The sequence below is a fragment of the Molothrus aeneus genome, chromosome 19 (genome assembly GCF_037042795.1).
Source record: "Molothrus aeneus isolate 106 chromosome 19, BPBGC_Maene_1.0, whole genome shotgun sequence".
Lineage (NCBI taxonomy): Eukaryota > Metazoa > Chordata > Aves > Passeriformes > Icteridae > Molothrus > Molothrus aeneus.
The window spans coordinates 1,753,006-1,767,065 of record NC_089664.1 but is presented as its reverse complement, the minus strand read 5'-3'; the positions used below and the strand labels follow the sequence as shown (position 1 = coordinate 1,767,065).

Sequence of the window (14,060 nt, the reverse complement as noted above, 5' to 3'; positions counted from 1 at the left end):
TCCCACCTGGAATCCGACCCATCTGAGCTCTGACTCGCTGATCTCACCACCCTGGCAGCTCTCAGACGCAGCTGCCCCAAACTTTGCACCCAATGCAGATGTTTTAGGAGCTGAGCACATCTCTTACAGAGGAATGATGTTAAATTGGTGCAGTCTGCTGGCTGAGCAGCTCAGGGCTGGGCAGGGCAGAGCTCCAGCTGGAGGGGTGACACAGAACAGGCAAACTGGGAGCTCCTGAGACCCCTGAGCAGAGCCCTGTCTCTGCCCAAACCACCCTCAGTCCCAGTGTTAAAAATAGGTTAAAAGCTATTGTAAAATAGTTGATAGATCGTTAAGCATGTATGGTTAGTTTGGTTATTATATTGTAAAAGGGGTTAAAAGGGTTGTTGTGTTAGGAAAATTAATCCACAAACACCAGAGGTTTATGTCCAAAAAGGAGACAGAGGAGTCCTTTTACTTCATTCCAATAAAGGGAGAGGCCATGGGGCACTCCCCTGGGGTCTCTCCAGTTTTTGGAGGATGCCCCCTCCTTTTTATCCCAATTTCCCTGCCACATTTCCCTTCTCTCTTTCCCCATTGGCTCAGGTACTTGAGAGGTTCAGACTTCCCAAAACACCTGATACCAAAGATTTCCCTCTAATGTATAACCCTCCCTTTTCATTTTTAATTCTTACAGAATTTAGGGGGTCTTTCTTCCCCATTGCTTGTTTCATCTCTCAATGTCTAATTTCATTTACCAGAAAACCTAAAGTTTATTTGTAAAAGCAAATATCTTTTTCCATTCATCAATCAGTGGAATCCTTCCCAATGTTTCTTTTATCTCCCAGTGCTGGTTTTATCTACCAGCAGACCCACAGCTTGTTTGGAAAGACAAATCTGCTATTCCTCTCATAAGAAATAGGGTACTCAAGGTACCATAACAGACCTCAGCAAACTGCACCACAAGCCAGCCTGGACAGAACTGTAATGGCCAATCAAGCACCTTAAACCTGCATGCAAATGAAGGATCCAAACAGAAACCAATCCAAAGGGACAAAAAACAGGATAAAAAGGGGCTCCTGACCCACTGAATCCGTGCAGCTCCACCTGGGACATCGGGGCCATCTCTGCTGAGAGCCCCAGCGCTGGCGCTGCTCCATCCTTGAGGGAACGCTCCTGCTCAGCCCAGGCCCCTGCTTTAGGCCTTTCTTTTATTATAATAAATACTGAAATCAGTGCAGGAGTCTGCTCTCGTTTTTATCACAGGGTCAGCAGCAGCAGCTCTGCAGCCTCTCTCTTCAACCCTCTTTGGAGTTGAGAGCAATGGTGGATTTGTCTTTCCAAACAAGCTGTGGGGCTGCTGGTAGATAAAACTAACACTGGGAGATAAAAGAAACATTGGGAAGGATTCCACTGATTGATGAATGGAAAAAGATATTTGCTTTTACAAAAAACTTTAGGTTTGCTGATAAATGAAATTAGACATTGAAAGATGAAAGAAGCAATGGGGAAGAAAAACCCCTAAATTCTGTAAGAATTAAAAATGAAAAGGGAGGGTTATACATTAGAGGGGAATCTTTGGTATCAGGTGTTTTGGGAAGTCTGAACCTCTCAAGTACCTGAGCCAATGGGGAAAGAGAGAAGGGAAATGTGGCTGGGAAATTGGGATAAAAAGGAGGCTGAGTCCTCCAAAAACTGGAGAGACCCCAGAGGAATGCCCCATGGCCTCTCCCTTTATTCGAATAAAGCCAGAAATGACTCCTCTGTCTTCTTTTTGGACCTAAACCTCTGGTGTTTGTGGATTGATTTTCCTAACAGTGCTGCACTTCCAGCACTTCCACAGCTGCAGCAATTTCCCCAAAGTTTTACATAAACCTCCCTCTCCAGGGCCAGCTCCACACCCTGCCCAAGGAGGGCTGGGAGAACCAAACGCTGCTGTCTCCTTTCTGTCCGTGTTTTGCATGTTTGGAAGCTTTTATCATGCTTCACCTGTGTCCTAGGGTGACGTTCTGATGCTGTATCCCCATTCCTGTGTTCTGTTCATGCTGGATATCATCTTCTGTGCCTTCAAAAATGGCTCTGAAGAGTGAAAGTTTTGTTTTGGTTTTGCTCTCAGCCGCTCCCCCATGGCTGGTGGGACACACAGACAGGGCAGTGCATGGTGCTGCTTTTGCTTTTTGCTTTTGCTTTTTGCTTTTGCTTTTTGCTTTTGCTTTTTGCTTGGCTTTTCGCTTTGCTCTTGCTCCTGCTTTGCTCCTGCTTTGCTCTTGCTTTTTGCTCCTGCTCATTAGTTAGTTTAGCTGAGCAGTCCGAATTTTCCCTGGACTGTTTCTCCTTTCCCTTTTTTGGACCTACTCGAACCTGCTCCGGACTGGGACCTGGCAAACACCGAGAGTTTGCCCCTTGTGGCTGCAGCAGCTGCCCCAGCACAGGAGGGACTGAGAGCAGAGTGACCACCCCCAGGAGAGACTTTCTGAATTTGTCATCATTTCAGAGCGGTGACAGAGTGGTGTCATCTGGTATTGTTCATTTTGTGTGCTGGGGGTGCTGTGCCTGTTAAACAAACAGGTTCTTTCCACTTCTCTCCAAGGAATCCTTCCCAAACCAGTTGGGGGGAGTGGCTGTGTGGGTTTGCTTTCTGGAGGGGCCCCTTTGGAGGTTTTCTCCCAAATTTGCCTTAACCAGGACAACCTGGAACTTCTCCCCAGGCTCCATCGCCCATCCTGTGCTCCGGGTCCCTGCAGGATGCTGGGGGGGTCACAGCACCCAGCTCTCCCTCCCTCCCTCTGCCCAGGGCACAGCACCCACCTCTCCCTCCCTCTTTCCTGCCCAGGAGGTGCCCAAATATGGTGCCACACTGCTCCAGCGTGGCCCGGCATTACTTCACCCCTTGCATATGCAACACACCTATTTATCCATTTTAATGGGCTGTTTGCCGTTCTGGGCCCCGGGGTGTTATCCCTCCTGTGCAGGGTGAGCGCTGCGATGCCCCCAGGCTTGTTTTCCTTTCAGCCCTTCACCCTCCCCACCCTGGAACGTGAATTTGCTCACTCACCCTCCTCTGCAGCACCTTCTTTCAGACCTTTCCCCCAATTTATGATTTCCATCCCAGGCCTGTCTCCTGCAGTGTTTGGGTTCTCAGTTCCCCTTCCCCTCCAAATTCCATGTGCAGATAACCCATGTCTGTCTCTGTCTGACTCTGTTCTCTCACCATTTAAGGAATATTTCATTTTCCCAGCTCTGGAAAACTCTTTCCAGTTCATCCCAGTAACTATTAACAGCTACTCTCTGAATATCCTGTGAGAGGAAGAAACTAAATTCTATGGTTACATCTGTTTTTGACAAACCTTGGATGTAATTTCTCCCATCTCTCCAGGATGCTCACAGGTAATGCATTCACTCCTGCATTTGCCTGTCCCTCCTCCTCCTTCCCAGGGAGAGGGGGTGCTTGTCCTCCCTGCAGCTTTCCAGGACTCACCCCAGCCCTGCAAGGTCTCAGAAGCCCTGCAGACATTCCCTCTGCACCCTGGCAGGAACTGCAGCCTGACCTACCTGGGCTCTCCTTGCTCTTTTCTCCTCTGCTGCAGCCCTGACATCCCTGGGATCAAAATCTGCTTTCCTGGTGACACCTCACCTGTTTAGTGACAACCACAAGAGTTGGGAAAAAAGCAACAAATCCCTTCTAGGGACTGGCAGCAGCTTTTCCTTGCCCTCAGCACAGGGACAAGTCACTGCTGCACATGGAGATGGGATCCCTCTGCACTCCTCTGTCTGCCTCTCTCTGCAAACACGGTTCAGGTGCCCTGGGCCAACACCAGAGATGCTCAGGGATGGGCAGAAGCCTCAGGAGAGAGGACAAGGTCCTGCAGGGTGGGCACAGAGCACTGGCAGCAGCCCCAGCAGCACCCAGGGAGCTCAGGACAGGCAGGCCCAGCAGGGCTGGGGTGATGCTGTGCTACAGAGCTCTGCTCCTGGCCATCACACCTTCCCATGGTGAGGGAAATCCTGCAGGACTCAGCCTGGCAGCCAGGCTGGCCCCACCAGCCAGCACCCACCTCTGGAGGCAGCTTCAGACAGGCTTTGATGAAGGGAGGCTGCTGGGGATGAGGTGCTTTTTAGGAATATTTCAATCCAAAGCTCTTTTCCCTGAGGCAGCTGAAGTTATCCAGAGCTGCTGCAGAACGTGCACCCACCCACCCACCCTCCTGTGGCTGGAGCTGGGCCATGTCCATTGAGAGGCACAGGGCACATCCATTCCCAGGAGAGTCCTGGGAACCCCAGCCCCAGTTCCTGCCTGGGGAGAGCAGTCCAGAACCACTGTATGAAATAAAACAAACCCTCCCAACTCACACACCAGGGCAATTGGAGCTCCTGCCCTTAGGAGCCCCTGTCCTGAACCAGCCCTGGCTCAGCTGCAGCCCAGAGTGGCCAGTGGGTCACAGTCTGAGCTCTCAAAACATGAATTGTTTCCTATCCCCTCCTACCCTTCTCCTTCAGTGCCTGCTCTCCTGGGCAGTGCCAGCGCCCTCCTCACTACGGAGCTGCTTGGAATCACCCGGCACTTTCCCCAGGGCAAATGCAAAAAGGGAGCTTGGCCCAAACCCCAGCGTGGCTGTGGGATGCAGCTGCAGGGTGCAGAGTGCCTGCACGTGTCCCCAGGCAGCAGTGACAGCCATCCCAGGGCTGCTGAACTGGGATCAGACACAGGGAGTGCAGCAGGGAGGGAGCAGCCTGCCCCAGCCACTGCTCCAGCACCACACAGATGTGTCCTGACTCAGGAAGAGCCAGGAACCCTTTGGGGACAGCTGAGGAACCCTTTGGGGACGACCTAAAGAGCCATTTGAGCTGGGATTTGAGTCCTGCATCCTGTCCTTCTGGCAGGAAAAGTCCTCTCCACAGCCTGGGGACTCCTGTGCTGTCTGACCAGAGCCTGCAGAGCTGAGGAATGAGGTGGTGCTCAGGCAGCAGGAACCTGAGCCCCAGCTCTGTGTACTGAGAGGAATTTGTGAGACACAAAGACTCCAGCAGGTCTCCAAGGTGCACAGAGCACCCAGGAAAACTCAGGCTCAGGGAATGGCCTGGAGCCCTGATTTAGAGGGTGGAAACAAACTCTGAGATGCTCAGCTCCACTCAAAGCCACCCTCCCTTTGTGCACAGGGTGATGGTTGGGGTGGAGGCACCCAGGGACCTCTGGCACAACCAAACACCCGTGGGTGGCATTTATAAACAAAACATTGTTGAAATAATCAGAACCAACATCTGCCCCTCTCCCAGCAGGAGGAGGAGGAGAATCCTGGTCCCTGAGCTGTTTCTCATCCAGGATAAAAGCATCCCAAATGCCTTAGCAGTAAGCTCAGTTTACAGCTTAAGTTAAGCTCTCTAAGCTGTGGAACCCAGCTCCCACACATTGGTTTTTGAGGACACATGAATTTAGATGGATTGGATGGAGGAGCTGGGCAGCTCCCAGCTTTTGGCACTGCTGCACTGTGTGAGGTTGGGACTGGGTTTACCAGGGGTACATGGCTCCAGAAGGGAAATTTTGGAAGAAATCCAAATTTCAGTCAAATGAAAGAAATGTACTTTCAATTCTTTTATTCAGGATAGTTTGGGTTTATTCCTGACAATAGCTCTGGAAGCTGGAGTATGTGACAGAGTCTTTGGAGATCAACAACTACAGAGAGGGGAATCAAAACCCCAGTGCAAACATCCACGGGGTTTCTTGTCTGGGAATTCACAGCAAGCTGTAGAAATCTTGTACAAAACCACAACCTGAGAAAACAATGTCATAAATACCTGCTCAGTTTTGCTCAAAACATGGCTGTGTGCTCTTCCCAGGCCACATCTCACCTGGGGCTCAATGGCAAAGCCTCTTGGCCTCTCAGGACTGGGAACAAGCCCAGGATTCCCACTCCATCAGCCCAAACTGTCTTTTCCAGTGTGTGTTGCTTAATATCCATCAATTGCTGCTTTGGGCTTTCTAGACAATGACTGCCCACAGTGACGTGTCCCCAGAGGCAAAAAGCAGAAGAGCTCTGAGGATGAGGTGTCACCACCAGACCTGAAACAATCCAGAGTTATTTCTGCAGCATCTGGCACAGCTGAGCAGTCTTTGAGGCGAGCCCAAACACACCTGCAGGGCAGAAATCTCACTGCAGGTGCCAAAGGTGAGCTCAGGGATGAGCTCAGAAGAGCAACAGCTCAGGAACAGGTCCAAAAAGTGTTCTGAGGATGTGGTCACGTAGGAGCTGGGGAAGGCAGCTGCACATCTGGGGGGCAGGAGCCACAAACTGTCCCAGGCCAGGGGCCCAGCCCTGCCCCTGCCCTGCACACACCAGGCAGGACCAAGGAAAGCAAAGAGCTGTGAGCCTGGAGAGAGTGGGACACATGAGGTGACATCATCTGCAGGGGCAGTGACCCAGGGATTGTTCCATCCTATTTATGTCCTGCAGCTTTTGATGCCACCTCAAACTCCTTGATGACAAAATCCCAAATGAGAATGAGGAACAAAGTGTCTTGCACTGATTGGGAGGTGGCTCCAGCTTCCTTGCCCTTCCTTTTCCACAGAACATCAGGAAAAAGTGAAGGCTCTGGAGGAGAACAGGGACCGGGTTGTCCAGGCTGCCACCCCTCTGCCTGGACCAGGGCAGAGCCAGTGCAGGGCTGAGAAAGGACACCTTGAGCCCAGCCTGGTGAGAGACACTCCTCATGGGCACAGCACTCTGCAAACCCCGAGAGCAGGGCTTGGTCTCTGCAGTAAATCCCTACAGGAGGTTGACTTTGGCCACAACCTGCTTGCAGCCCATGCTGGAGTACTGCTTGTCCCCTGTAGTGTAATAGCTGAGCTGATTTGCCAAATTTTCAACGTGTTTCTGGTCGGGATAGAGCCCCTCCCTCCTCATCTGCTCCAGGAAGCAGTTTATGACGTGAGCCTTCTCCAGGAGGACAAAGGGGATGATGTCTGCAGCCTTCCACAGAGGGTGCACCCTGACCAGCACTGGCTGGATGATGCTCAGCAGCTCTTCAGCTCCCCTTTGCTGGTGCAGGAGCTCAGTGGATGCATTCTGGATAACAAACTTTGTGATTTCAGCACCTCCCAGGTTGGTGATTAAAATGTAGATGGCATTGAGGAACTCATTGGTTTGATTGGGTTCAAAGAATCGGCTGAGTGTGTCCAGCAGGACAGGGGACATGAGCTCAACCTCATCCAGAATAAACAGTGGGGTCTTTTCCTCTATTTCAGCTCTGGTAACCATGTCAGCAATCTTCTTGGACAGATCTATTTCACAGGTGAGGGGAGCCACCCCGCTGGGGCAGTGGTGCATCACAAAGTACTGGAGCACGAAGTCATTGTCCATGACAGAGCGAAAGTGCTTGGCCAGCACCCAGCCAACGTGGCTCTTCCCAACCCCTGTGGGGCCGTTCAGAGAGATCACCAGAGGCTTGTTGTGGACGTGGGTAGCCAGATAGTCCTTCAGTAATTCCACAATACTTTCCACAGCAGCCTTCTGCCCAAACACTTCCCGGTGCATGGTTTTCTCCAAACCATCCAGGTCGTATTTTTGGAGGTTATCATCCAGGTTCTCTATTGCATTGAGAATCTGGAAGAACATAATGGCAATGAGCAAGAGGAGGCAGCGCTTTGCCTTGCTCTTCTCTTCTGCTGGGAGGTATTTTTTTGTTTTATCTGGGTAGAGAACCATCCTGGATTTCCTCCGGCTCTTTTTCCGCCTGCACTTTTTCACAGAGTAATGTTCCACAGACGTGTCAAAGGTGAAGTACTGGGAGCTCTCAAAGCCAGACTGATTAAAGAAGGACATGGAAGGGTTGTACAGGGAAGTTCTGTTCAGGGACAGCTGCCTCTGGAGCAGCCTGGTGTGGACAAACTCTGCAGACTTTTCCCGAGGCAGCTCCAAATGCAGCCGGCTTTTCTTCAGCCCCTGGTAGCGCCGGCGCAGGCGGACGATGGCCCGCAGGGGAGAGGAAATGGAGGCGATTTTCTTGGAGGCAGCAGGGATCACAGCATCTGGTACTTCCTCTGCGTCACTCTCAGAGCAAGAGGCCTCTTCTTTTGCATCACAGGGCATTTCCCCTTCCCTGTCACTATCGCTGATGGGAATCTCCCCTTCCCCATCGCTGTCGGTGATGGCAATGATCCCTTCCCTGTCACTGCCACTGCCAGGAATGTCCCCTTCCCTGTCACTGCCACTGCCAGGAATGTCCCCTTCCCTGGCACTGCCACTGCCAGGAATGTCTCCTTTCCCATCACTGCCACTGCCAGGAACGTCCCCTTCCGTGTCTCTGCCAGGAATGTCCCCTTCCGTGTCTCTGCCAGGAATGTCCCCTTCCCTGTCACTGCCACTGCCCTGTGTCTCTCCTTCCACGCTGCCCTCAGTGAAGACAATTCCTGGGTCAGTTGCAGCCTCTTCTTTTGTGCTGCTCTCAACACAGGGCACCTCTCCTGCATCCTCCTCTGCTCCAGACGTGTCTCCTGTGGGATTGCTCTCCATGCAGGGCATCTCCACCCCCAGATCCCTGAGGAAACTTTTTCCATCCACCTCAGAACAGGGCAGCTCTTCCTCCATCTCTTCTGGTTCTTACAGTCCAATCACATCATCTTCTTTCTAAAAAGAAAAGGAATGATGTAAAATCAACCATCCTAATACCAGGAAGTGACCAATAACAGTGGAATTAGACAGATATCCCCCTTTCTAATGGACAGAAACCTGCAGCAATCAGCAATGCCAAGGTGGCAGAGACTTTCAGACCTAAGCTGACTTTCTGGAAGATGGGTCAGATGTGCAAAACTACAGATGAAATTCATAGAATTCACAGAATCACTGAGTTGGAAGAGACCTTCAAGATCATCAAGTCCAACCCAGCCCCAACCCCTGAACTCAACCCTGGCACCCAGTGCCACATCCAGGCTTTGTTAAACACACCCAGGGATGGGGACTCCACCACCTCCCCGGGCAGCCATTCCAGAACTTTATCACTCCTTCTGTAAAAAACTTTTTCCTGATACCCAACCTGAATTTCCCTTGGTGCAGCTCGAGGCTGTGTGCTCTGGTTGTGTCAGTGCTGCTGGAGAAAGAGCCCAGCCCCAGCTGAGCACAGGCACCTTTCAGGAGCTGTGAGAGTGATGGGGGCAGCCCTGAGTCTCCTTTTCTCCAGGCTGAGCACCCCCAGCTCCCTCAGGGGTTCCTCAGTGTCAATTAATGCAAACTGATGTTAAAACACAAACCCAACCCTGCCTCAGATGCAGAAGGGAAGGTCAGAACTGGCTGGGGCCAAAGCTAAAGGCTCTGCTGTGAAAAGGCAGGACAGCAGGACAGACTGACCCATGCTCTGAAGCACAGCTGCCCACAGCTTTCCCTACACCTGCTAAATTCAAGGAAGACACAAAGCCCCAGCTCTGTGCCAGCACATGCACCCAGGCACGTACACACCCTGTGGGAGGTCACTGTCCACCCACAGACACCTCTGGGGCTGTGGGAGTGACTTGCTGTGGTTGCCATCGTGGCTGTGGTGGCACCTCCCAGGGAGGATTTTCCTGGCTGTGCTGATGGATGTGCCTGGCTGGGAGGTGAGATGAGAGCTGCCCTGCATGGGAAGGCTCAGAGGGGCTGCACAGAGCCAGTGTGGCTGTGCCTGAGCTGCCAGCAGCACCTGGCTGTGGGGAGAGGAGCAGCCCCAGAGAACCCCAACCCTGCCACCCCCACGGTCCCCCCATGCCCTGTGTGCCCACACACACCCCTGGGCATGCAGGAGGGACCCAGGGGCTGCCACATGAGACCCTGGAGCTGCACAGGAGAGCTCAGGGCTGTGGTCACCCTGGGATAACCACCTGAATGGACAAACCTCAGCTGGCAAACAAGAAGGAGAGGCCAGAGGGATGTGACAAGAGGCACAGAGCCAGCAGGAAACCCCTGGGAGAACACAGCCCTGCAAGGTTGGATGCAGCCCCATGTGATGCCCTGGCCCTGCCTGGCACGAGGCTGCAGGTGGCAGAAGCTGTGTCATGGGGGGAGGGCACTTTTCTGGCACCCCTGGGCTGCAGCAGTGCTGACACAAGGGACACTTTGCTGCTGTGGTGTGGGAGCATCAGGAGGGGTAGGATGGTGGGGATGGATGGAGACCAAAGATCTTGGGGTTTATTGCAAAGGGCCTGGGGGCAGGGCCCTGCTGGGAGCTGCCAGCCACAGCTCAGAGCAGGCCTGAGAGAAGAGAGGGGGAGAGAGGATGAGAGGGTGAGAGAGCAAAAGGGTAAGAGAGTAAAAAGGGGTAAGAGCATGAGGTTTTCATTACAATACAATAAATCTTCTTCTGTGTTGAATATTCTGATTCTCACTAACCAATCTAGTACAAGATACAAATCCTACAGCATTTCCATACAGCCTATAAGAATCATTACATTACCATACTGTGCTACATTTTAAACCCTACAAACTCCTCTTTGGGCCCCTTCTGCCAAGCTGGCAGGGTCTGCTCTGACCCTTGGGCCTGTCTGCAAGCAGAGGGTGTTGTTCCATCAAAAGGGGATCACCTTCAGCTGGCCACACCATTGTTTTCCAGGTGTTCAGTAACTGAGGGAGCTCAAAGCTTGCTTTCATTTCAATCTCACTTATAGTTTCCATATTCTCCAAATCTTTTGCCAAACAATCACATTTATAAGGCTTTCCTGTTTCATCTTCCCCAACACTGTGGCACTGCCAGCCCCGAGCACGGAGCCAGCACAGGCAGCGTGAGGAAATGCCACTTTCATCAGCCATCCTTAAAACATCAACACCGGGACTTGCCAAAGGCACCACGACTCTGGAGGGAGCAGGGAGGTTGGGAAGTTTGTTATTAACTCCCTGCAGCTCAGCAGGAAGCACCAACCTGCACAAAGTCACGCTCTGGACCTGGTTTTACTTCCCCTGCGCAAAGCGGCTCCGTCACCCCGAGCCCGAGGGCACCCGGGGGCTGTGGGGGAGCCTGGAAATGCCCCCTCTGCCCCCTTGCTAAACCCCACGCCCGTCCTGGCTGCTCTGAAATGCAAAGCTTCACTCCCATCGCGCACAAGTTGATTTCAGGACCACGTGAGGGCAGCCAGTGAGCCCGGCCATCATCCTGGAGCTGCCAGTGCTGGCAGCAATTAACCCCGAGTGCTAATTGCTGACCTAGTTCCTGACCCTGTGCAGGGTTTGGTGTGCAAAGGCAAAACCAGCCAGACAGGATCTGGCAAGGAGGCCCTGAGGCAGCCCCAGGAAGAAGGGCTGGATGCCACCATCACTGATGGCACCCAAAGCATGGCACCGGGAGCCCTGGGCTGTCCCCACACCCCCCTGAAGTCACAGCCTTGCTCCTCTCCATCCTGCATCACCTTGCTCACACAGTGCCTGCTGTCCCCAAAGCCACTGGGGAGCAGCCCCTGCTCAGACCAGCCTGGGCTCAAGGGATCAGGGACACCACAGAGCTCAGCCAGGGATCAGAAAACCCTCCAGGCACTGACAAACATCTCCATAAGCACAGGGTGACATTTCTCAGCCCCAAGCCCTTGCAGGTGAAGAGGGGGGTGGTTAAATGCCAGGGAAGAGGCTACAGAAATTTACAGAAGTTTTAGAGAACAGAAGGATCACAGAATCATGGAATAGTTATGGCTGGATGGAACCTTCAAAGACCATCTCATTCCAAACACCTGCCACTAGCCCAGGCTGCTCCAAGCCCCATCCAACCTGGCCTGCAGTGGGGCAGCCACCCTGGGCACCCCTGCCAGGGCCTCACCACCCTCATTCTCAGAAACTTCCTTATCTCTAATCTAAACCCACTCTCTTCTAGTTTAAACCATCACCTCTTGTCCTGTCATAACAGGACCTGCTTAAAATTTTTCTCTCTCTTTCATAGGCTCCCTTCAAGGCCTGGCAGACTGCTCCTGGCAGGGAAACACAGGACACCCCAAGCACTCCCCATGGACACTGCCAGGCCACAGCCAGGTGCTGCTGCAGCTGAGTGATGTGGCTGCTCCCAGCCCAGAGCCTGCTCTCCACTGCCATCCCATGCAGAGACCCCACAGCCCCCACAAGCCCCGTGGGGAATGGTGAGGACTGAGTGCTCACCAGCTGGGAGATGTTCAAGATCCTCTTCCCACAAGCTCACCAGCACATCCATCCCACCAGTGTGGGATGCCCAACCCTCCAGATGAGCTGAGCAAGGCAGGGTGGAAGGACAAAACCCCATCCCGAGCAAGGAATCTGTCCAGTCATGAATATAATAACCCTGTTAATGCCATGACTCAGTCCCTAATACCTGCTGGTATTCACACAGGACTGGAAGTTTCTAAGAGCAGCCCTCGCACACTCAGTGTCGGGTCAGGGCTGGGCAGGAGGCTGTGCCAACCAGCAAGGGTGCACTTTGACAGCTTAATTTAATATTTGGTGAAAACAACAGGAAAGAGAAGGAAGGAATTCAGTCTGCAGCATCCCAGTGCTCGTGTAAACACTGCTGATCTCTGTCCTGAGCCTGGACACCGCAGGAAAACTTGCACTTGGAAGCACTCCTGGGAAGCCTCCAGCTTTCCTGCTGTAGCTCTTGCAGTGTTTGCATTCGTGCACCCTGCTGCTCCAAAACAGCGTTTCCACAACAGAGGAGCCTGTGTGGGCAGCTGGAGGCAGCCTGGGAGAGGGGAGCAGGATGGGGACAGCCCCGGCAAAGCCCTGGGGGCACGAGAGGCCAGCGGAGAACCGCGGTCAGGGTTAAAGCACCCCCGCCTGGGGAGGCTGCACCCAAACTCAGCCTCTGTGGATGAGCAAAGGTGCTGGGGAAAGGGAACGGCCGGGAAATTCTAAAGATTGATATCCCAGCAAAGGTGCTGGGGAAAGGGGATGGCCGGGAAATTCTAAAGATTGATATCCCAGCAAAGGTGCTGGGGAAAGGGGATGGCCGGGAAATTCTAAAGATTGATATCCCAGCAAAGGTGCTGGGGAAAGGGAACGGCTAGGAAATTCTAAAGATTGATATCCCAGCAAAGGTGCTGGGGAAAGGGAACGGCTGGGAAATTCTAAAGATTGATATCCCGCACCCCCAGCTGGAGCCAAACTCTCCATCCCAAAGGGAGCGTTTCCGTGGGGAAGGTGGCACAAGGCAGGCCCTTGCTGTGGGAGCTGCAGATAAAGGGGTCAGTGGCTGGGAGGAGAAACCCGGGATGTCGGCAGAGGCCAGCACGGCCCCGGCATCCCGAACCGCAGCTGCCCGGGGGCCCCGGCTGCGAACAAGCCGAGCAGGGCGGTTCGAGTCCCGGCCACCCTCCCCAGCACGGCACAGGGTGACAGCGGTGACAGCCAGCAGCCCCCCCCCGACAGCCTGTTCGCCACCAAACCCACCAGCCCAGCCCCACGTATTGCCAGGCCCCGAAGCCAAGTCCGAAGGGAAGGACAGCAAGCGGAGGGGAAGAGCCTGGAGCATCCCAAACCATCGGGAGCGAGAGCATCCCTGGAAAACCGAGGCGGCTTCTGCTGGGAAGCAGCGACTGGGGACGAGCAGAAGGCGGTGGCAGGGATGGAGCTGGAAGCAGCCCTGGGGTGCCTTGGTGAGCCCTGAGGGCTGGGGCAGGACAGGGAGCGATGGCAGCGCAGTTACCCGCGGTGTCCCCTGGCCGCCGGTCACGGGCTCTCCCCTCCGGCCTCGGACGGGCCGGCAGCTCCTCTGTGGCCGCTCTCATCCGTACAGAAACCAGCCCGGAGAGGAAATGGTGAGGAGGAGTGGCCCTGGGCGGCACTTCCTTCTCGCCTGCCATGGGATGGCCGCTGCCGGCCGGTTCCGTGTCCCCCTCCCGGGCAGGCCCTCCCCGTCACGGCGGCACCGTGCGAGCGAGCACGGGCAGCGGGCTGAGCTCACCGCCCGGACAGCCCCGAGCCCGGCACAGCGTCCCCACCCCGGCACTGTCTGAGCTGAGTCACCAGCCCTCACCCCAAAGGTCATGGCGGTGACGCTGCCAGCGGGGGTGATTGGGGCTGACGCGGTGCTTGGGTGCTCACCCTGGCCAGCAGCAGAAACAGGGAGTCAGACTGCGGGGAAGGAGTGAGTGCATAAAAAATAACGAGTCT

The 14,060-nt window shown here is 53.9% G+C and overlaps 1 protein-coding gene across 1 annotated transcript; it reads right to left on the bottom strand.

The window, feature by feature from the left end:
• Nucleotides 1-5,579: 5,579 nt before the first annotated feature.
• TOR4A (torsin family 4 member A) lies at nucleotides 5,580-13,688 on the bottom strand. Its single transcript, XM_066562971.1, has 2 exons — nucleotides 13,594-13,688; nucleotides 5,580-8,600 (listed from the first exon to the last, which is right to left on the bottom strand). Exon 2 carries the CDS (start codon nucleotides 8,559-8,561, stop codon nucleotides 6,741-6,743), a length of 1,821 nt encoding a protein of 606 aa, XP_066419068.1. The 5' UTR covers nucleotides 8,562-8,600; nucleotides 13,594-13,688; the 3' UTR covers nucleotides 5,580-6,740.
• Nucleotides 13,689-14,060: the final 372 nt, after the last annotated feature.